At 34.6% G+C, this 24,254-nt stretch overlaps 1 protein-coding gene across 4 annotated transcripts in view; it reads left to right on the forward strand.

The window, feature by feature from the left end:
* The window catches only part of TASOR (transcription activation suppressor), a 49,798-nt gene that overhangs the window by 1,407 nt on the left and 24,137 nt on the right, over positions 1–24,254 (forward strand). For all 4 annotated transcript variants that reach the window (XM_070359457.1, XM_070359458.1, XM_070359459.1 and 1 more), the window contains exons 2-11: positions 7,556–7,701; positions 9,742–9,834; positions 10,617–10,689; positions 11,188–11,279; positions 11,757–11,918; positions 13,427–13,551; positions 15,023–15,054; positions 15,801–15,906; positions 16,706–16,809; positions 16,890–16,993. In XM_070359457.1, coding sequence (XP_070215558.1) covers positions 7,556–7,701; positions 9,742–9,834; positions 10,617–10,689; positions 11,188–11,279; positions 11,757–11,918; positions 13,427–13,551; positions 15,023–15,054; positions 15,801–15,906; positions 16,706–16,809; positions 16,890–16,993 — 1,037 coding nt within the window. The remainder of the gene's footprint in view (positions 1–7,555; positions 7,702–9,741; positions 9,835–10,616; positions 10,690–11,187; positions 11,280–11,756; positions 11,919–13,426; positions 13,552–15,022; positions 15,055–15,800; positions 15,907–16,705; positions 16,810–16,889; positions 16,994–24,254) is intronic.

A 24,254-nucleotide genomic window follows, 5' to 3' on the forward strand; every position in this document is an offset into this window, starting at 1 on the left:
AGATGGGGAAGGTAGGTTCTTGGTGCAGTAATTTCCCTATGAAAAAAATAGAGGTCAGCTTTTGCCCAAGAGTCTCCGACTTGATTTTGCAAATGAGAGAACTTCAGCAAAAATTTTTTTGAGAGATCCAGTCTGGTTCGTGGAACAAAAATGGGAACAGTTACATTAACAACGTATTAACAGCATTACGTTTCTAAAATTTTATGCCATATTGTGACACCTTTCTCATGGAGGAAATTACCGTTTTCTGTTTTTAGAATACAATTTTTGACCATCCAGTGATTTTGGGTGCTCTGCCTGGATTTAGTCAATTTAAGCAGGTTTTTTTTCTTTGTTTTAGTGTGTGGTTCCGTTTTTCAGATTGAAAAGTAATAGGAATTTTCTTATTTGTAGGAAACGTTTTTTACTTGTAGCTTGAGTCTTGGTAAAGAGAATCTTGAATGAAGCATGTGCTTCCTCTCTGCACGTGCACAACCGCTACATTTGCACAGCTGAAATTGATAACCTTGTGTCAGTAAGATACGGACAAAAAAGTCAAGTTGTTCATTTCTGTTTGGATGAGAAAGCCAAGGGAATTCTTGGTGGGAGAAACCAGACTGAGAAAGATGAAGTTAAATCCGCTAGCATGAGGACTGTTTCTAGAAATATCTTTTGAGTTAATGTAATAGATGTCAGGGTTCAAGAGGATTCTTTAAGGGTCAGGATCATCAGTTCTTTTGGTTTATTTAGTTAAGATGTATAGTCAATATGAGGAAAATATATTTCAGCCTAAATTATAAATTGGTAGAGAATAGGTTAAGAGTAGATTTAGATGGGCTCTTGATTGTAAGTTTGAAATAGCTTGAACTTTTTTCGTTTTTAATTTTTTTTTTTTTTAGCTTGATACAGTTTTGCAGTCCGTTTTCTAAAAAGTTTTAACCAAAACATAAGGCACGATGTACCTCATTTTAACTTCTCATAGGACCAGAAAATTGGCCTAAAACCCCTGTTCTGTTTGAAATGTGGGATGGCACTAGGAACTGTTGGCTAGTGTGTGTGTGGTTTTTTTTTTTTAAATATGTCCAGAGGCTGCTCTAAAATAGATTTCATTTGAACACACTAAAAGATATAATTGAGGAATTAAGAAGTATAAAACCTCATTTTCTCCCCAGAGTCTCATGCTCCCTTGGGGAAAATTGATAGTTTCCATTTTCACTTAGAGGCAGAGGCTGTTACCTTTCTCCTCTCAGGAAGGTTTTGGTAAGGAAAGTATAACGTAAATGTTTTTCATGTTTAATGAAAATGAATAATTTTTAACTTGTGTAAATATTTTTACACCCAGCAGCAGCTGTTCAAATAGTGCAATAGCAATTTAAATAGAGCTTTTAAAACTTAAATTAGTTTTTACCATCATGGACTTCATCCTGCCCAACATGAAGGGAGTTAATACTTGGTGATGGAATTTCATAGAAAAATTCAACTTCTCATTTAAAAAAAAAAAGCTTTATCAGAAACAGTGCAGTAGGTTCTGCTAGTTTCACGCTTGATCCCCAAATAATACCCTCTTGGGAGACTTGAAAGGTAACACTTATGTATAGAATTTGGCTAGGTATTCATGCTGGTCATCTGAGTCTCTTATCATGAATATTAGATACCTCTTTTTTTTTTTTAATTTTTTAATATTTATTTTTCTGTTTGGCTGTGCCAGCTCTTAGTTGTAGCATGTGAACTCTTAGTTGCAGCATGTGGGGTCTATTTCCCTGACCAGGGATCGAACCCAGGCCTCCGGCATCGGGAGCCTGTAGTTTTAGCCACTGGACCATCAGAGAAGTCCCTAGATACCTCTTCTTGAACTTTTCTGTATCAAAGATTCTGTTGCATTCGTATTTTAATATGGCAGGACTTTGCTTGTGACTGATTTTCCAGTAAAAATAAAAATTAGGACTTGTATTCTTGGTAACTTAAAGATAAACTTTTTTAAGTAGAACTTGCCTTTTCTTGGTCTTCACAGTAGCAGAACATTAAAATCCTGCCATTCTAATTAAGTGATAATATTGCAAACACTTCATAGTGCTTAGTAAGTTGTAGGTGCTGTTCTAAGCAGTTTATATGTGTTAATTAAATCTAAGTAATCCTATGTGTTAAGTGCTGTTCCCATTTTACAGATGAGGAAAGTGAACTACTGAGGTAAATAACTTGCCCAAGGTCACATAGCTAGTAAAAGGTGGAGTTGGAGTTTGAACCTAGGCATAAAATACTTCTTTTTCATTATAGAAAAGTTATGGTTTTTTTTTAAATTAACAACTATTAAATTTAGTAATGTTTAGTATGTCTTCATCCTGGGAAATTTTCAGATTGACAGATTATGTTCATTAAAAAATTAACACGTAATCAGTGCTGACAGATCTGTTGACTAGAGTAAAATTTTACTTTATGATTATTTGTTAATCTCTGCACTATAAGGAGGCACTGTTAACATTTTAACAAATTGTAGAATTGCATTTCCTCAGTGGGTGTTTCACTGTTGGCTTCTTTTACTCTAGAATCTAGTAGCGTAAGTCCTCAAAATCAGTAATTGACATAATTTTTCCGTTCAAAGTTCTTGGGAAGTGACGTAGTGATGATTGACTTTCTGGAAGATGTTTGTTGGTTAGTGCTATGTGTAGGGAACAAGATTAACAGCCCTCACGCACCTGCGTCTCTTGCAGGTGCATCACAAACTAAATGATCTCATGCATTTGTGTCCATACTGGTCTAGTTTAGGAGAATTAATACCCAGTTCTCCTCCCAAATCCCCATCTTTTCCCACAAAATTTGGAATTATCTTTTTGAAGACTTTGGGATTAAGTGTCTTAAGGAAATTTGCATGATGTTTTTAAGTTTTATAAGAATGACTTGGTTCCAAGTACCACAGGTTTCCATAGGTAGAAGTAAATCCGAGCAGTAAAGTATAGGCAGAATTCAGTCATCCACATAAAACATTTGATGCTGCTGCTGCTAAGTTGCTTCAGTCGTGTCCAACTCTGTGCGACCCCATAGACGGCAGCCCACCAGGCTCCCCCGTCCCTGGGATTCTCCAGGCAAGAACACTGGAGGGGTTTGCCATTTCCTTCTCCAGTGCATGAAAGTGAAAAGTGAAAGTGAAGTCGCTCAGTCGTGTCCGACTCTTAGCGACCCCATGGACTGCAGCTTACCAGGCCCTTCCATCCCTGGGATTTTCCAGGCAAGAGTACTGGAGTGGGGTGCCATTGCCTTCTCCGAAAACATTTGATAAGAGCATACAAATTCTAAGTAATGGAGGTAAACTCTTTGACATATTCCCCAGTCCAAAAAGGTCAAGTTTCATCTTTGTTATCTCTCTAGAATCCTGCTAGAATGTTCATTCTTAATTCTACACTTAATGTGTCAATTGTGATTTAGAGATGAATCATCCATTCCTACAGTATTATGTCTGTAGTAGTTTTATTAGACTGGAGAAGTGTGATTTTTAAAATGTGAGGAACAAATGGATATTCATTGTATTGTAGTCATTAGTAGACATCAGAGATGGATTCAGAGAGAATTGCAGACCAGTGTGATTGCCAGCCTACTCTTATTTCCTTTTCTTCCATGAATTACTGTAAGTTGAAATGTATATTTTGTATTTTCCATTGGTATATTTTTATAATATTGGTCCATCTTATTTTAAAAGTTTAGCTTGTTTTTACACTTAGGTGTGTGTGTGTATGTGTATATATATATATAATTTTTTTTTTTTACATTCACTTAATACAAACAAAGATTGGCATTGATACTAAATAAGTTAATAAAGTAGTTGAGGAAGAATGTTTCTTTGGCTGAGGAACAAAGCTCCTATTTGATGATCTTAATTTTATGCCTGTTCCAGTTACTTAAATTTAACATTGAATTCTTAGTATGTTTAATATGTTTTGTATGCTGCAAATAATATAAAATATTCTAGTTCTGATATGGTATAATCAGTTTCCTTATTTGAACTATGTATCTCCAAGTACCTTTCTAACTCTTTCCTTGAATCCCATAAAAACACATCTATAAAAGGGACTTCCCTGGTGCTTCAGTGCTTAAGACACTGCATCCACTGCAGGGGGCACAGGTTCAATTCCTGGTTGGGAATGTAGATCCTACATGCCATGTGGTGTGGCCAGGAAGGAGGGGAAAAGAAATGATGAAACACATTTATAATCTGTTTTGTCAATAGAGAAACCTTGTTAATATCAGAAGTCAACTCAGTAACTTATCTTTCTGATAACAGATGGTTGGAAAGCCTGTATATGAGCAAAATTATGTATTCCTTAATGTCTAGAAGAATTATGACTGCTGTTAGTTAACCTTTATAAACCAAACAGAGGGTGTTAGTTATGGCTTTTGACCCTGTTAAATGCATTAAATGAGAAAAATATTAAGAAATAAGAGTTAAAAGTAGACAAGAGGTTAGAAAGAACATGCTAGACATCAAATTCTTTTTTTCTTACAGCTAGTATCCATATAGCTAATACAATTTCTTGATCTAAAATAAGGAAATAGTTGTGTTTTTCCAGCTCTTGGAATGATTGGTTTCAGCTCTTATATATCCATTTACATCTTTTCTTGTACTTACAGTTCAGGATACAGATTTGCAGCTAGGGAGCCTGTTTTGGATTCCACCTGCCCTATTCATATATTAACCTTGGGCCAAGTTAAGTGTTAGCTCAGTTTCATTTGTGAAATAGCCATATTGAACTTCATAGGGTGATTTTGGTGATTAAATGAGATAATGTATATAAAGCTATTAGTACATACCTGAAAAGGAATAATGAGCCATTACTGGTTAAACTCAAAAATTGTCGGAATCTGGAGAATATTATATGAGATACTGACTTCCTAATGTGAAATGGGTGATTAATATAGAAAATATTCTGTTCCCCATTTGGGTGGTCATTTATTATTGCCTCAGATGATGATACTGTGACATCTGTATGTTTTCTTTAAAAGAATTGACAGGATGTGTTGATCACATACATACTTCAGTGGTTATTAAGGACAGATAGACCACCAGGGAATGTACTTTCAGAACATTTTATATTTCTGAACTGCCATTACTAGCACATTGACTTGAAATCTTTAAAAATAGTTATAGCAAAATTTTATTCTTCTGAAAGTGATAATTAGGAATAAAAAATAGAAATTATAACTCTAGCCTAACTACTAAAGCCAGTTGAGACATTTGAAATACTTAGGATACAAGTATTTCTTGTTAGATCTAAAATCTTGCACATTTTTCTGTTTAAAAAAAAAATTCACTAGTGTTTTCACATTGGCAGACTACTTGAGTACATTTGAGGTGACTCTAGGACATTGCTTTGGAATGAAACAAATGTTAAGTAGTTTTGTAGAGAGTGATTTGAGAGTTAGTTTCTATATACATTTTTATGATTTAACTGATATCTTTCGCTTTTGGTTAGATTGATGGTAGAAATAGTGTTGTAATATCTTTAACTAAAAAAAATAATTTCTTTTATGTAGATTAGTAGAATATCACAGAATTTTAAAGCCACTTGATACTTCTTTTTATCACATTTTTAAATACCTGAGGGCACTTGTTAGTTTAGAAACATAATCAATCATGTATAAAATCCATCTTTAAAAATCATGCTTGGCTTATTTTGGATGTGAAAGCCTATAAAAACTACTCCACATGCTGTTTTTCCTCACAAGTTTTTCCAGTTTAGTTGGGGATAGACACAAAGATAAAACATTTTCTCCTACAACATTCTGTAAAACAGATTTGAATTGAGAGAATGGATTTCTCGCTGTTTTTTGAGCTTTCATTTTGCTTTATAAATCACTGAATTGTTGAATTTGTGAGACCTAATTTACAATGAAAACAATCATATTTTGGTAGTTTAGAACATATTTGTATTTACTATAAAAAAACTTGACAAATTTTATTCTCTCTCTCTTTTTTTCTTTACTCACTTCCTCATTCATTCAACTTGGGGCCAGTGCCCCAAGTAAAGGGAATGAACAAGGCAGTTATAGTTCCTTCTCTCTTGGAGCCTGCAATGAATAGATGATTGAGTATATCCATCTGCTGTAAATTTGATTATAGGACACTTTTTTGCATGTAATAGTTCTTTTTGAGTGTCCCCCTGCCCCGTTTACTCCTGGTGTCTTTGTTGCATTATTATAAGTAATGTTGATTTTATACCCACCTCTCGCTTTTTTAGTGTGTAATTCTGAAGTAGTTGGGATCGTTTGTTCTACACACATTCTCTCATTGAAAACTACTGCTTTTACAGAAACTTTTGTAATATATACATTGTTTGGTAAATGAATGGATATATCCTTTGACATTATGTCCTTTAAAGCTTAATAACTGAATAGAGAATACAGTAGAAACAGCTACTCTTTAGTACAAGTGGAACACTGTTTCCAGTAGTGGCCTAAAGGTATTTTGATTGACATTTATTGATTCTTTATAAGTAGTATCTTGAAAGAAATTAAGGTAATAGCATGTAACATCTGTTCTGTGAATAACAATGAAAGTGGTTATTTTTGGTTTGGGGGAAATGTATATATATATGTAGACTTGATGTTTGAAGTTTATAAGTCACATTATTTCATCCACAAGGTGGAAATTTGAGGTTATTAGCCTCCTGATTGAAGAACAGATTGAATATTTAAGTATTTTTTTTAAATTAAAGGGAGTGTGTAGTAGTTGGCCAAGTGGGGAGTAAAAACTTTTACCATGTTACTTTGCACCAGATGCTGTGCTTAGAGCTTTTCCAAGTGTTGTCTTATATGGGTGTATGGCATTGTAGTGGTTATTAGGATAGCTCGAGTTCTCCTTTTTGCTGAAGAAAGTAATGAGCTTACTTGGTTAAGTTGGTTTGCCTGGGGTCTCTCACAAAGCCAGTAAATACTAGAGCTGATATTTGTGTCCAGGTTTGACTCCAAAATCCCACATCTTTCCATTTCACCAAGTTTTCATAGTAAATATCCTCCTACTTTATGTTGGTAATACAAGAAGCTAACGGATGCAACATGTTATTCTAACGTTAGTTTTAAAAACCAGGTAGAATAATTTTATTCTATAGACATCTAAATGGCTTAGGTGTTTTTATGCTTTTACTTATGGCGTAAGCATTTAATTTGCTGAAATAAATGGTCCTAGACATACTACTTATGTGTAACATAAAATAAGAGTTGAGGTAATTTGAGTTTATGCACAGCTTCTTATGAGTAATATACACAGGCGTCTTTAAGTAGTTTAGGTTGCCTAGTGTAGCATCTGCTAAGTTTTGCCGAATTGTAACTTCCTTTTCTGCATGTGTAATGCCAGATGCTCATTCCTATAGAGTTTTTTCTTCAATGAATTAATCAGTGTTTCTTTTACATGTCACAAAACACCCAAGTAATAGGCAGCTAGACTTTTTCTTCAATTAACTGTCTTTTGCACTTCACAAAATAGGATAGCCCTGATAATTTTTTCACTATAAGTTATATAAAAGCCACAAAAATGTAAGAAACTACTTTTAAGATGGAATTTTAAAATTAACACTGTTTTTCATTTTAGCACTTTTTCAGCCATTAACTCCAGGCTCTCGGGAATTTGAAGATGTTTTAAATATTCTCCACTCATCTTACCTTGAACCAACTTCAGTAGCAAATTTTAACTACAGGCGTGCTTGCTTGATACATAACGAGCTTTTGGAAAAGGAGGTATGTTTTCGATTGTGCCTTTTGTAAGATTCTTCACAACCAGTTAATAGCTTGGTATTGTTTTACTTTTTTTAAAAAAGCTGAAGTTCTTAGGAAAGCCAAATTATGAAAGGGAAAAACAAGTTTAAATGACATGTTTTTTCCCCTAAACAGTGTTGATATTACACTGCATTTTATCTGTGTGTTAAATTAATGTGTGATTGTATAAAATAACTTCTTTTACTAAAAATGAATCTTAAACGTAGTGATAACTTACTGTTTAATGGCTTTATTGTAAATTCATCAGGAGGCTTTTTGATCTTTCAAGCACATGTTTGTTAAGTGGAATCTCTAAGAGTGTGTTGTGTCTTAAGTTCCAAGGTTAATGAAATTTCCCTTAATTATTGCCAGGTAATTGAATTGAATTTAATATCATTCGTAGAAATTCTTAGTGAGAAAGTGAGAACACGGGGAAGTATTTGAGCCTTTTAGGTAGTCAATTAAAGTTTCACGTACAAATTAGAATACTGTTTGAGTTTTGGTTTAGGAAAAGCCATAATAATGTTGGAGTTAATACAAATGATATGTTTGGAAACATTTGATGTGTATACTGCTTTCTCATGTACATGAAATGCTATTAATTTTGTACTTTTAAAATTGGTTAATCCAGTGCTATCAGTATTTAACTTTGAAAGGATCCCTAAAGTAGCTAAATGTTACTGGCTCCCAGAGAAAAGTAAAACCTTGGTAGTTTGATGTAGTTTCATGATATGATAGGGATTATTTGTTAATTTATATGAAAATTTAGTCTAAAACTTCATTATTGAAGATCAGTAATAGCCTGAATATTGCATGTACATCTGTTAGATACAGGCTCCATATCTATATGTGTCTAAAAGTGAACGCTAGCAGTTGAGGGTGACTTACAGTTCAGATGTACTTAGACCAAGTTACTCTTATGGGTATGAAGCATGGCTTATGTACTTGGCACTGAGAATACAGTTGCAAAGAAATGAAACATTTTTCCTTGTTCTAATTGAGTTTATAGTCTAGAAGTTGGTCATGAAACAAAGATTTATTAAGCCACCTACTATATCAGTGGGTCATCCCTGGTGGCTCAGTGTTAAATAATCTGCATGTTAATGCAGGAGACGTCTGTTTGATCCCTGGGTCGAGAAGATCCCCTGGAGAAGGAAATGGCAGCCCTCTCCAGTATTCTTGCCTGGGAAATCCCATGGACAGAGAAGCCTGGCAGACTACAGTCCATGTAGTCATAAAGAATCAGACACCACTCAGCGATGAAAACAACAACTATATGCTATGCACCATGTCAGATAAAACAAGAAATCCAAAGATAATCAAAATATGAACGTAAAAATCTATGGGAGGGACTTCCTGGTGGTCCAGTGGTTAAGAATCAGCCTTCCAGTGCAGAGGGACACAGGTTCAATCTCTTGTACAGAAAGATCATACATGCCATAAGGCAGCTAAACCCATGTGCCACAACTATTGAGCTGCTCTAGAGCTGGAGAGCCACAGCTCCCGAAGCCTGAGTGCCCTAGAGCCTGTGCTCTGCAACAAGAGAAGTCACTGCAGTGAGAAGTTCCACTAGAAGAGTAGCCCCTGCCTTCGCCACAACTAGAAAAAGCCCGTGGCAGCATTGAAGAACCATTGCAGCTTTTTTAAAAAAAAGTGTGGTAAGATTTTAATAGAATTTTAGTTAAAATTGTTGAGCTCTAGAGGCTTATTTGACTATATTTTAAGACTAAAGAGCCAATTATAATAAGGGAAAAATGAAGTGCAGAAATTTCAGGGAGAGAAAAGATAATTTCCATTTTGGTAGGTTTGAAATTTTTTTGCTGTGCCTCACAGCTTGTGGGATCTTAGTTCCCAGACCAGGGATCATAACTGGGTGCCCAGCAGTGGAAGTGCAGAGTCCTAATGACTGGACCACCAAGGAAGTGCTGATCTGGAATTTCTGAGAAATAAAATTCCTGAAACTCTTCACTTGAACAACATAGGCATGTGCTAAGGCATTGTTACAGATTTAATTTCATTTAGTTTACAGAAAAGCGAAGAGAACTGAAGTTTGATGGTCGTTTGGATAAAGAACTTTCAGAATCCTATGCATTTCTGATGGTTGATCGGTATAAGGTAAGTGAACTCATTTTATAAAAAGTAATTTGAAAATGTTTACATTGTAGGTTAATAATTTGCAATTATTCAGTACACTTGATTTTTATAAACTAACAATTTGTTGATATATAAATGGAAAAAGTGATTTAGTAACGCAAAGTGTTTCATTGTTTTGTGATTTGTTTTTCAGATACGTTCTTTTCTTTGATCAGAGCTATTTTTCCCCCCTGGAATGTGCTTGATAATAAATACTTTTCCTTTTATTAAAGTAGATTATCAAGTGGGAGGTGGGGGGTAGATTTGAGAGGGAGGGGACATATGTATACCTGTGGTTTATTCATCTTGATGTATGGCAGAAACTAACACTATATTGTAAAGCAGTTATCCTCTTATTAAAAATAAAGACCAAAAAAAGTAGATTATCTTCTCTATTGCTGATTATATGTGCTGAGAACTATTTTTTCTCCTTTGATGTTTAGATGGAGTTACTGTCTCTCAAATATTTTGCCAATTCCAATTCTCCCTAAAAGGGAATGTTTATATATATGAATGTCGTGAATTCTGAGTATCTGTCCAACTTGGCATAAACAAAAAATAGATTTCAACTGTGGTTACATTGGAAATGTAAACCAGTTGTACATTGATATTTAGTTATGAGTAAACTAGTATGTATATTTATAATTTCTGTAATGTTAAAATATAGTTTAGAAGCTTGGATTTTACTTAAAATGAGTTTATAGACTATCTTTTCACATTTTTAATGTTATGTGACTACAAGATGACATGTTTTGTTTATTTAGGTTCAGAGCATATGTGAAAAAGGACTACAGGTGGGCCAGTCCAAAATAACAATTCTTGGCAATCCTTCCATGGGTAATCTTTTGTTCTTTTATCATATACCTACTCCTAAATTGCCCTTTAAAATATATTATCTATTTTTGCTGCAGTCCTAAAAATTACATTCATTTATGCTTTGTCATGTTCCCAGAAAAAGAGACTAGTTTCAGGTTCTGCAGTATAAAACCTGTTTTATCCTTTGTTTCTGATTTTGCATACTTCCAATTGAACAAGGGTTATCTTTTTTTTCTTTTAATGTCTTAGTCTAGTCCTAGTGATACTGAGAAATTTGATTAGTTTCATGTTTTTTCTGGTTTTATTTTTGCTTTGGTTCAATATCAGCTATTTTTACCATCATTACATTTTTTTAAGTGTGATACCTTTTATCTCTTGTAATTATCTCTTTATTTCTTATAATCGTATAATAGCTCTTATAATTTTATCTATTAGAATATTATATAATTGTAATATTAGGTTAAGTATTTGGACTTTTTATATTTGTCTTAATAATTCTTTCATTTGTCTCTTTACTAGGTGTCTATCTTTCTAGGTATGCTGATTTACTACAAGCTAATCCTTTGGAAGCTGGGGCAGTGGGTGATGTGGTTATTTTTAAAATAATGAAGGTAATTTTGACTTTTATATTTCAGTATATCAAAGATGACATTTGATTTGGATTAAGAGTTTGATTAAAAGCCAGTACTTGCTTGTGTTTGGTATATAAGATACTTTTGAGAGAAGTTCGCCATCTTTAATCTGAATTTACTGAACCTTAAAGTTAGCTTTCCTTTCCAACGAAAAGAATGAAAGAGGGGAATACATTGATAATGTCACTTAAGCAAGTGAAGAGTGTTGTGAAGAAAGTTTTTATTTCCTTGTATTAAATTCAAAACTTTTTTCTGGGGCGGGGTAACTTTTTCTTACTGTTTCAATATTGGTAAAAGTTTTGGCTATTACTTTATTACCAAGTATTAAAGAAAAAAACTGTTACAAGTTTTTTTGTTATAAGTTTTTTGATCTGTATTCAGAGGTATACTATCATATTAATGTCATACAGTCAATGATAAGGTTTTGATGGACGTGAAAGATTTTCTCTATTTTAGGGTAAAATAAAGAGTGTATATGACACCATGGGTGTAAAAAGTTCAGAATCTGTATTAAATAAAAGTGCTTCGGACCCAACACCAAAGCATGAATGTCATATGTCGAAGAATGTTAATAGAATTACATCACTTCTGGCTTACAGAGCCTATGAGCTTACTCAGGTAGGTGCCTGGATCCACTTTAGTGTTATGACCTCATATCTGTTTGTCAATAAATGCTTTAAAATATCTCCCTTTTAGTTCCCTCTGCGACCACACTAGTCTAGACTTAGCACTGCCATCGTAGAGTGATTCGAACTGCTGTTTGTTCAGTGTTCCCAAGACAGCTCAGAAGCATACAGTGGTCCTCCTCAGGGTGATATTCAGATTACTTGGCTTTGCTAGTTCTCCCTGCTTGTAGATTGACCTCCAGCCTGTTTTTTTGTGTGATTACTGCCCTCAGCAGTCTCATTTCATCTTAAAGTCTTGGTTTCTCATGGCCTGAAAATTCCTGTCTGATAAAATATTACTCAACCTTTAAGCTAAAGTTAAAGCCCCCTAAATTACCTTAATTCTTATCACTTTGTGTTACTGATTTGATAGATTCTATTTTTATTAGTATTTTTCTAAAATTCAAGCAGTTCATTTTTTAGCTTTATTCAGATATAATTGATTTATAGTAAACTACAACTGAGTGACTTTACTTTCACTTTTCACTTTCATGCATTGGAGAAGGAAATGGCAACCCACTCCAGTACTCTTGCCTGGAGAATCCCAGGGAGGGATCCTGGTGGACGGCCGTCCATTGGGTCGCACAGAGTCGAACACGACTGAAGCAACTTAGCAGCAGCAGCAGCAGCAGCACACATACCTAAAAGTATAATATTTGATATCAGTCATGGTTTTATATGGTGTTTGACTATAAAGGAATGTTATTCTTTTTTTAAAAAAATGTGCATATCTAAAGGGATTGTGTATAAAAGTGGTGGTGCTACCCTCCCTGGAAATGTTCTCTTTTTTTTTTCTCCCTTCCTTTGATGTTTTACTTTATTTACATTGAAAAAAACTTATACTTTCTCCTTTGTTTTTGAAGAATCTCTGTGGGTAAGACCTTTTAACAAAAATTATATTCACCAAAATCATCTGGACTAACTCATTTCCTTGCCTTCTGGACAGTAGTAGTATGGTCACCTGTGTTTGTAATCTCTACCACCTTCCCTATATTGCCTTGTCTGTGGTTGGTATCAAGAATCTGTTTTTCCTTTGAAATAATGAGCATAGTGGTAGGTTTGCTTGAGATTGTGTTTTTACTATTTTATTTCCATATCAGTGGCTTTTGTGAGCTGACCTGGAAGTTACGCTCCATTTGTTAAATTTTTGTGAGGAGATTTGTTGCGTATTCCCAGTGGTCAGCTCTTCAGAAGTAAACTTTTTTAGTATCCTGGCACTTGAGATACATATATACCTACAATACATGTGTGTGTGTGTGTATAAGCACAATATTTTTATATTATGAAATTAATATAAAGTACAAAGTATTTTAAATAAATTGACAGGCAGTGCTTAAAGATAACTTCGTTAGAGGTACTTCAGTTATATTGTGTTTCTCAGATATCAGGCAGATAAATATAACATTCCACTCTAATTCTTGCCTTCTTAAGAGAGGTGACTCTGCGTTTTCTTATTTTTAGTATTATTTTTATGAGTATGTCTTTGATGAGCCAAGGCGAAGACCAAGACACGTGTGTCCATATGCAGTTGTGTCTTTTGCTTATAAAGACGATATACAAACTCAGAAGTTCATACCTTCATCAAGGTAAGACTTGTGAATCTTACATGTCATTTAGAATCTGTCGTCACATACGCTACACTGCTGAGTTAGGAGCACTTTCCATTTTTTTTGCTTCTCTTGAAATTCATTAAATACAGGATTGTTCATGACAACTTTTAAGAAATAAATTAGAAAGACAGATGTCTGGAAATAAAAACTAAAATTTACTAAAACCTCATCAATTAACCTTTTTTTCCTGATACTGAAAATTTATATAGTTGGTACCAATGCCATTTTTTTTGTTTTTGGCTGCCACACAGCATGAGGGATTTTAGTTCACCGACCAGGGATCAAACCCTGGGCCTTGGCAGTGAAAGTGCAGAGTCTTAACCACTGGCCTGCCAGAAATCCCCTCAAATGCGTTGTTTTTGGAGGTGGGGGGGCTGCCCTGGGTCTTGTTGCTATTACAGTAGCTGCTGCAAGCACCTCTGCAGTTGAGGTACACAGGCTTCTTGTTGTAGTGGCTTTTCTTGTGGAGCACAAAATGATCATCCACTGGCAAACTGTACATTTATTTTTTGACTGTTTTCTGTCTTCCTTATGAGATTGTAAGCTCTGTGAAGGCAAGGGTTTTGTTCCTCCCTGTAATTCTGTTATCCAGAACTGTGCCTAATAATTGATAGAAGTTTACAATTTTGGGGCTTCCCTTGTAGCTCAGTTGGTAAAGAATCTGCCTGCAGTGCAGGAGACCTGGGTTTGATCCCTGGGTTGGGAAGATCCCCTGGAGAAGGAAATGGCAACCCACTCCAGTATCCTTGCCTGGAAAATCTCATGGACAGAGAAGCCTGGTGGGCTGCAGTCCTTGGGGTCGCAAAGAGTAGGGCACGACTGAGCAACTAACACTTACTTACACTCAGTAAATATTTATTGAACGATGAAACTCCAGTACTTTGGCCACTTCATGCGAAGAGTTGACTCATTGGAAAAGACTCTGATGCTGGGAGGGATTGGGGGCAGGAGGAAAAGGGGACGACAGAGGATGAGTTGGCTGGATGGCATCACTGACTCGATGGACGTGAGTCTGAGTGAACTCCGGGAGTTGGTGATGGACAGGGAGGCCTGGCGTGCTGCGATTCATGGGGTCGCAAAGAGTTGGATATGACTGAGCAACTGAACTGAACATATTTAAATATGATTGAGGCTGTTTCTTCAAATCTCATCACTATAATCAAGTAATTGACAGAGACTTTAAAGGACTATATTCTCTCCTGATGGGTGTTTTTGGGAAAATTTTTGAGGCAAGTAAGTAATTCTGATTTTTTTCACGTAGACTTGTGTTTATTAAATGTTATAATAAGTAATTTGTTCTTCATACTTGGAGGGAAGGATTTATTTTTTTTGTACAGTATGCCATTAAAAATAGCATTTCTATCAAGGCCCTGAATGTTAAATGTTAACTTTCATGTTGTTAGTAATCAGTAATATTTCTCTTTTCTTTTAAAAAATTTCTTTGTAGATCTAACAGCTTTAATGCAGATAGAAACACAGGTAAGATTCTTGTATTTCTTTCCTTTAGTTTTATAAATCAGAAGAATTATGTCGAGTAAAAAAAATAAGTGCTTTGTTTATTTTTATAATGAATGAGACTGCAAAGTATGGAAAAACTCGAGGCCATGTTAAGATGTAGCATTGACACTTGGTCATCCAAACATATGGTCTCCTTTGAGAATCTGCTGGTACTGTGAATAGTCCAAAGAATTGTAGCGCTTTGATTGATAAAGGTAAAAAAAAAATAAAACAAGCTTCACAACTCAGACATAAGTATTAATTTCATCAGAGATTTAGAATTAAGGAGAGAAGATTAAAAGCAATACTGACATTTTCTACCTGCAAGTTTCTCCACAATGAAGAGAACGCAAGTGGAACCTATATGACATTGTGTGGAGTTCATATAGTTGACTGGATTTAGTGTCGTCTCCTTTGGGGGGAAGAGGAGGGCATTACCGTATTGCCTTTGCTCCTCAGCATTCTGATAGGAGGACATGTAGGCAAATGAATTTGTTATCTTTTTCATCTGGAATAATTTTGTATGAAAAGAGATACCCAAAACAAAAATTCGATTGTTTGAATTCTCTGTAAATAGAAATGTCAAGACTTTTTGTGTGTGTGTGTGTGTGTGTGATTGTTCTACTTAAACTATGTTTCTCAATTATTTTCCCCCTTATATCTAGTAAACATGTATTTGCTTCTGGGCTGCTGAGAGTCTGAGTTGTGTCATTATTCTTTTTATTTAGATAAATTTAACTACACGTTGTGGAAAGGACAGCTTTTAAATAAAGGAAAGCTTTTGTGTTACATTTCTCTGAGGTCAGCCACTCGTGCTTTTTTGCCTGTCAAGCTGTAAGTATGTTGTATTGTAAGAAAGTAGAATTAGTTGCTAATTATTCAGTTCTTACTTACATTTAAAATTTGCTTTTGTTTTTCTCACATTTAACTTTTACTTTGATCCATAAGAACTTAAATATAAATACTGATTGGTTTTTTAAAAAAAGATTGATTTGAAAACTTGGAAACAGGTTAAAAAAAGTTCTCTACTTTTCTGTTTTGATTTGCAGATAGGCTAAATAGTTATATACATTCATGGCATAAAACTTTTTCTTAGTGATTTAAATATTAAGAGTGATTTTTCAAAGTTTTGTCCTAAGTAGATAGGTTTTTTTTTTTTTTTTTAGCAATTTGAACATAATAGACTGAAAACAGCTTGATGTGTGAGTTTAGTTAAAATTTATAGGCTGTTTTCAGTCCTTTGCAACATAAGTTGGAATTGAAAGATTTAAAACGATCTTTTGCTACACCACAGTAAATGTTATGAGCCCTCATAAATGGTAGAAGAGCAATTTAACTGTTCATACTTGAATTGCCTTTAATTAAATGATGACTTTTTATCCTTTGTGGCTGATAAAATTGGTATTAGCTTCTGGCTTAAAGAAAGAAGGTTGGTAATATTGCTGGGCTATTTAGCTACCTGTATATACATGTGAACTTCACATATCATATATCAAGTATGATACTAATACATATGCTCATTTGTATTCCATCCAGATATCTGTGTCTGAGAGACAGAGTGACTGAGAGAGAGTTATTTTACTAGAGTTAAAAATACAGATAAAGCAAATAAGCCTTTTCAATTTTCTTTCAGTCCTGAGAAGTTAGATGTTGAAACAGTTATGAGTATGGATCAACTGAAACAGAAAATCCCTCCAGCACTATTTTATAAGGAAACTTACTTTGGTCCAAATGAAGGTAGAGCAATTTAATTTTATTACAATGTATAAGAAGCAGACTTGACATGAATACTAACTGTGTATTTTTTCTTATGTCAGTTTTGAAGAATGGAATGTATTGCAGCCTTTATGAAGTTGTAGAAAAGACAAGGATTGGAAGTAACATGGAGAGTTTGCTGCAGAAACTAGAGAAGGAGAAACTTGTGAGTTAAAGGTTTTCCGATGTTCCTCCTTCTTCCTTAGAAACATTCATATTAACAAGTGATTATGATAATATTTCAGTTTATTTCATTTTTGCCTCTGAAAATACCACAAAGTCTCTGTTGCTGCCATTTGGTTAAAAGTGTTTTATTATGTCCTTTGGTGCTATTCTTTTTTAGCCATGACACTAGATCCTCTATAGACTTAATCTTTTCCATGAAGTATCTCGATTGTGTTTTGTGACTGTGATATTCAGCAAGTACTTACTATCCCATTTTTATGCAGGGTATATAGTTTGGTAAAGAATGAGACAGGAGACTATTTCCCTGGATTATGTGGTGAATGGAGTTGCTCATTTGTTTCAGTAGAGACTGTGCTGTATTTGAAGATTGAGAAAGAACAAGGCCCTTGATGAGGTTGAAAGTATAAAAATATTAGAGGGTAAAGTGGTAGAAAATAGGGCTAGAAAAGTGTGTAGGGGCTATGTTGTGCTCAAATGTTTGTACATTTGGACTTGATACTATAGAAATAGATTTTAAAGAATGGGATGAGGTTTTGATTATGTAGTGTGATCAGAGCTCTGTTTTGAAAATTTACTTGGGTTTCTCTGTAGAGAATTAATTGAGAGGGGAGATGAGGTAGGAAACTACCATTTAGAGTGAATGGTAGGTGTGATGAGAAAGGATAAAGAAGAGATCAATTTAAGGGATATTTACTAGGTAGTATCTAATTTAGTGCATATTGTGTATATTGAGTTTGGGTGGAGGGATTACTAGTTCAGGCATCAGACTGTGATGGATTCAGAAATGAATAGAAAATGGTTATGTGATGCTACTATGTATAGGTTAGTTGAAGGAGAGGAGGTGATTGCAGGAAAGAGTGGCTATTCCAGGATTTCTGTTAACATGAGGTAGGTGAGCTTGTGTTCAAATGTTTAAGGGACATTCCAGTGGCAAAGAATAGAGAGAGGTTTTTTTACACAAGTATGCTGTTTAATACAAAGTTTTCAGCAGTCGTCTTTTTACTCCTCATTTTTTGAGCCTCGGTTTCCCAGTAGTCAAATGGAAAGTTGGATCAGTGATTTTTTTTAGAACTTGTAACTTTATAGATGACTACATAGAATTTTATTATATGGTTATACATTTGCTTAATCAACCCATCATTTATAGGTGGGAGAGTCAAATTATGTACAGAACTTATACGCAGAGTTTGTACACTTATTAGCAATAACTGTTTGAGACCAGCTATAAACCTGTAGGTTAGGCATCTTTGAACACACGCATATGCACATTTACATATATATGGGCATTCGTTTACATTTATCTTTGTGTTTCTTATCCCCACCCCCCAAGCTCATCTGTGATACAAGCTTTCCTCATGATCAAAATCTATTCAGTTCCTGAGTTCATTAAGTTTAAGTAGTAAGTTTGGATATAATAGAATATTGAGTTATCCAAATCTGTTCAGTTCTTGAATTTCATAGAATGCATATTGTGAATCTTGACATTGAGGAGTTTATCACAAAAGTACAACATCTGTTTAGTGCCTAATAGTGAAAATCAGGATAGGAAGGATACTAGCATTTTGTTCTTCACCTGAGCAAGTATAAGGTTAGGTTTGTGGAGGACTGGGTCTTCCCAGAATCAAGAAGTAAAGTAAGATCCTCTGTCTTAGAAGGCACAGGCATTCCATAAGGATACACCACATGAATCTAATGAACTGACATTTTGTATAGCTCCCCTCTTTCCTGCAAGCCCCATTGGGAATTATTCTAATTATAGCTATATCCTTCATAGTTGTCGTAATAATGGGAGGTACATTGGGGACTCTTGGGTTCTAAATAATTTTATCCTGAATATATACAGGAGATATTGTGGATCAGAGAGATTTAGTGAACACCTCACAGTAGGTAATACATGTGTTGGCTCTCCTTTGCTCTATTTCATACCCTTAGGGCAATGCATCCAGACTCGGGTCAGTTACTCTATGCAAGTAGTTGGACACTCCATAGGCAAGGGGTGAGATGATTTTTCCTTCATAAAGCGAAGGAGGCAGCTATTTCCCTTCTCTCCTAAGAAGATATCCTTGAAATGTAATGAATGTTAACTCCAACCTTTGGTGAATAAAAACTCTTCTGGAGCCAGTTAGCCCTCTTGGACCTAAATACCTAGGGAGATAGCTAGCTCTTCAGTCTTCCAGGCACCTTGGGACTTAATCTAGGAACCTAATCTACTGTAAACTTTTGTGTGCTCACTTAGCACTTTTAGGGAGATAGCAGAAATGTATCCTTTTGGATCAGAGTAGTTAACTAGGTAATTGTCTATAGATGTAATTCTTAAAATGTGTGAAGAGTGTAATATTTCTGGGGCAAATGAAAACAAACATTCTCTATGTACATTTCTGCATGTCAGAAGGCTAGGGCTTTTTGCAGGGACACAGAATTCAGCAAAGTTGTATTTTCCCACAGGGATATTTATAAGATAAATAAAATACTAAATTCTCTTTCAGTTGATGGTCAGTGAAATTAACTCTTTCAAAAAAAGCTATTGAAGTATACTTGATTTATAATGTTGTGTTAGTTCCAGGTATACAACGCAGTGAAGTCAAATTCTTAAAGTTGACTTTAGTATAAGAAAAAATATGAGAGGAATGTTCCTAAATTTGAATATTGTCTCTGATATGAATATTTTGAGTATCTTGGTGTATGTGTACAGGGTAATTTTCTCTCAGGTATACATGTAGTATATTCGATTTATTATTTAGAAGTAGAATTACTGAATCATAACATATGACTGGCTGTACAAAATAATGCATTTTAAGTGGTTGTACCAGTTTATACCCTCAGTACCAACAAATTCCCATTAACTTACATCATCATAATTGCTTGATATAGTCAGACTTTAAAAGTCTTTTAATGTTCCATTGCCAGTTTTTCCTTTTCAGTGTCCTGTGGTTTTTAGTATGGTTCTTTACAGTATTGTGCAAGTTTCAGTTATATAGCATAGTGATTCAGTATTTTTTGCAGATTATATTCCAATATAGAGTGGCTTGTGTTTTTTTTATTAATTTGAGGAGTTTCAGATTTATTTTGGGAACTGATACTCAGCTGTGTGCTGTAATTTTTTTTTCATAATTTATACTTGCCTTTCTACTTTATTCAGTGTTTTTTGGAGAATAGATGTTCATAACTGTAATGTGATTGAATTTGTCTGTCTAAATGTTAAGTACTGTTAGTGACTTGTTTAAGAAATCTTTTCCTTGCTCCTAGATCTTATAGATACTATTATCCTACATTTTTTTGAATGTTATGATTTTTCCTTTGGTACTTAGCTTTTTTTTTTAATATATATGTATTTTATTGAAGTATAGTTGACTTACGGTGTTCCAGAAGCACAGCAAGGTGGTTCAGTTATACATATACACATATATTATTTTTGAAATTATTTTCCATTATAGGTTTTTATAAGATACTGACTACAGTTCCCCATGCTATACATTAAACCTTTGTTGCTTGTTTCGTATCTGTTTTTGTTTTTTTTTTTTTTAATTAGAAATCTAGCATTCTATTCATCGGAGAAGGCAATGGCACCCCACTCCAGTACTCTTGCCTGGAAAATCCCATGGACGGAGGAGCCTGGTGGGCTGAAATCTATGGGGTCGCTAAGAGTCAGACACAACTGAGCGACTTCACTTTCACTTTTCACTTTCATGCATTAGAGAAGGAAATGGCGACCCACTCCAGTGTTCTTGCTGGAGAATCCCAGGGCCGGGGGAGCCTGGTGGGCTGCCATCTATGGGGTCGCACAGAGTCGGACACGACTGAAGTGACTTAGCAGCAGCAGCAGCAGCATTCTATTCATACTAAGTCAAACAAGTGGAATCAAAATGTCATAAATTTTTGTTAGGCAAAAATTCTTAAATTTTCTTGAATATATATATATGTATATAATACATATTATTTATATACTTGTATACAAAAGTTTTTCTACTACACTTGATAAAGGCTTGAGAAAGAACATCAAAAAGGGGGAAATTGGAAAACACAAACTAAATGAAATGGGAACACTGAATATGAAGTAGAAAAAGTGAAACTAGGTAAAAAGTAAAAGATTATAGTCCAGGTGTTTTTAAACATAACTGCTCATTAGAAAAATATCTGGAGGGAAAAAAGCAATACCTGGGCATTTGTATTTTTCAAAAAATTGCAAGATAATTCTGATATGCATCTGACACATAACTTTTTAAAAAATATATGTATATGTATTTTTTTTTAACTTTTGTGTGATACAAGACACAAAAGAAATCCAATCTCATTTTTTTGCCCAATATGAATCTAACAAGTTGTTCCTGAACCTAAAAATTTACTGAATAGTGCATCCTCTCTCCACTATCTCTTGATATCAGGTAGGGCAAATTGCCCACTGTTTTCATTGTTTTTGGAGTGTTTCGCTATTTGAGATTGGGATTTTTTTTTTCTTCCCCCCAAAATTTAAGAATTGGTTTACTTTTTTCAAAAAATCTTAGAATAAGCTTGTTAGTTCCTCACCTTTCCTACACAAGAAAAAAATCCCCATTGGAATTTAAAAATTGAAATTGTATTAAATTGGTAGGTCAAATTCAAGAGGATTGACATCTTTGTGATATGGTCTTATCCATGAACAAAGACCATATCCATGTGATATGGTCTTGTCTTCTCTCAGAAGGGTATTCTTTTAACAATTTTATAATTTTCTGAATACAAGTCTTGCTCATTTTTTGTTTTATCACCAGACATTTTGCTTTTTTTGATGCTGTTGTAAACAGTATATTCCATTTCAGTACATTTTATTGTGTATTTAGAAATGTAATTGATATTTATGTACCAAAATCATATTTATGTCAGATCAGTATATGAAATTTGAATAATTTGTTCATTTTTGTTCATTCTTTGGGATTGCTCTATATGTTTCATTTTCCAGGAGCACCATTTTTTTTCCCCCTCTCTAATCTAGGATCTCTAGTATGATGTTGAATAGAAGTGATTACTGTAGGCATTCTTATCTTGATCTTCAGAAGAACACTTCTAACATTAACCATTAGGTTGGGACTTTGCAGTAGGTTTTTCATAGTTACCTTTATTAATGTTTTTCCTTCTTTATTTTTTAACCTTCAGTGGGTTTTGAATTTTATTGAATTTTTCTGTATTTATTTATTGAGATGGTTACATGGTGTATTAGAGTGACACCAGAGGAACAGAACTGATAGGATATACAGTTGATACTCTTAACAGCTTTGGTTTAAACTATGCAAGTCTGCTGCTACTGCTGCTAAGTTGATTCAGTTGTGTCCCACTCTCTGCGACTCCATAGATGGCAGCCCACCAGGCTCCCCCATTCCTGGGATTCTCCAGGCAAGAACACTGGAGTGGGTTGCCATTTCCTTCTCTAATGCATAAAAGTGAAAAGTGAAAGTGAAGTCACTCAGTTGTGTCTGACTCTTAGCGACCCCATGGACTGCAGCCCACCAGGCTCCTCCGTCCATGGGATTTTCCAGGCAAGAGTACTGAAGTGGGGTGCCATTGCCTTCTCCGTATGCAAGTCTACTTGTGTGCAAATTTTTTCATTAAATGTGTACTACGGTACTGCATCATCCATGGTTGCTTAGATCTGCAGATGCAAAACCATGGACTTGGAGGGCCAACTATAAAGTCACATGCATATTTTTCAACTGCGTGGGGGTTGGTTCCCCTAACCCCCACATTGTTCAGGTATCAACTGTATACAGATAGAGATTTATTATAAAGCATTGGCTTTCACAGTTATGGTGGCTGAAAAGTCTCAAGGTTTGTAGTTGGTAAGTTGGAGACCCAGGAGAGCTGATGTCATAGTTTACAGTCTGAATCCAAGTGTTTCAGAACCAGGAGATCTGACCGTTTCAATCTAGGGACTGGCAAGCTTGAGGCCAGGAAGAACTGATATTTCAAATGTAGGAGAAAAACCAGTGTCCCGCCTCAAAGGCAGGCAAGCAAGAAGAATTTCCTCTTATTCCAGGAAGGGTAAGCATTTTTGTTCTAATCAGACCTGCAACTGATGAGACTCACATTGGAGAGGGCAGCCTGCTTTATTCTATATGTGTACCTATCTGTGTACAGTTAACCCATCCCAAAACATCCTCAGAAACACCCAAAATGAAGATTGACCAAATATCTGGACACCTTGTGGCCCAGTGAAGTTGACACATAAAATTTATTGTCACACATAGTATTATATAAACTTAATAAGATGCATTTATCTATTTTCTGTGTTAAACTGTTCCTGTGCTTCTGGTTTAGAATACCATCCCCTGCTCTTTAAAAATACTTGGCTTATTGTGTGAATGTTTTGTTTAGGAGTTTTGTACCTGTGATGATGGGTGAGAGGTGTCCACAATTTTTCTTTCTTATATTCTACTGATCTACTTTTTGTAGCAAGGTTATGTAGCTTCCTGGAATTGTAGGTAGTGTTTCCTCATTTTGCAAAAAATGGATGTGTATATAATGAGAAGAGTCTGTTCTTTGGATGTTGGGTGGCACTTAACTGTAAAACTGTGTGTAAAATGTTTATGGGTTTATGATTCAATTTTTTTTTAATAGAAAATTCAGATTTTCTCTTTCTTCTTGGGTCAACTTGGGTATATTATGGTTTTATTTATTTTTAGGAAATGTCTGTTTTCTATTTTTAGAAAATGTACCCAGTGAGGATTATTTTTATAGTCTTTTTAATAGCTACTGTGAGCATTTTTACAAATAGTATTTTATTATGCTGTCTCTTACTAGTACTTTTCACCAAAGGTCTGTTGCCTTTATTCATCTGAAGAACCAAATTTTGGTTTTGATCCTCCTTTGTACCTTTGTTTTCCTGGTTTATTAATTTCAGCTGTTAGTTTTAGTCTACTTGGGACTGGTGGTGGTATTTAATTATTTCTGACTTCTTACATAAGAAAAAATGGTCAATGAACTTTGAGTTCCAGGTACTTTTTTAGTTACTTTCCACATGTTTTAATATGTAGTATTTTTGTTACTATTCAATTCTAAGTGTTTTTAAAGTTTCCATTATGACTTCGTTTGTCACATGATGTAGAGGTATATTTTTAAAATTTCAAATGTATCTGAATACATTTTTTCTTTGAATTGCATTGAAATCAAGATAGGTAATTATTTGAAATTTTTTTGAGATTTGACTTTATAAAACTCTGTGTTCAGTTTTTGTACATGCCCCCTCTGGATTTGAGAAAAATGTGTATTAT

Source organism: Bos mutus, chromosome 22 (assembly GCF_027580195.1).
Source record: "Bos mutus isolate GX-2022 chromosome 22, NWIPB_WYAK_1.1, whole genome shotgun sequence".
NCBI lineage: Eukaryota > Metazoa > Chordata > Mammalia > Artiodactyla > Bovidae > Bos > Bos mutus.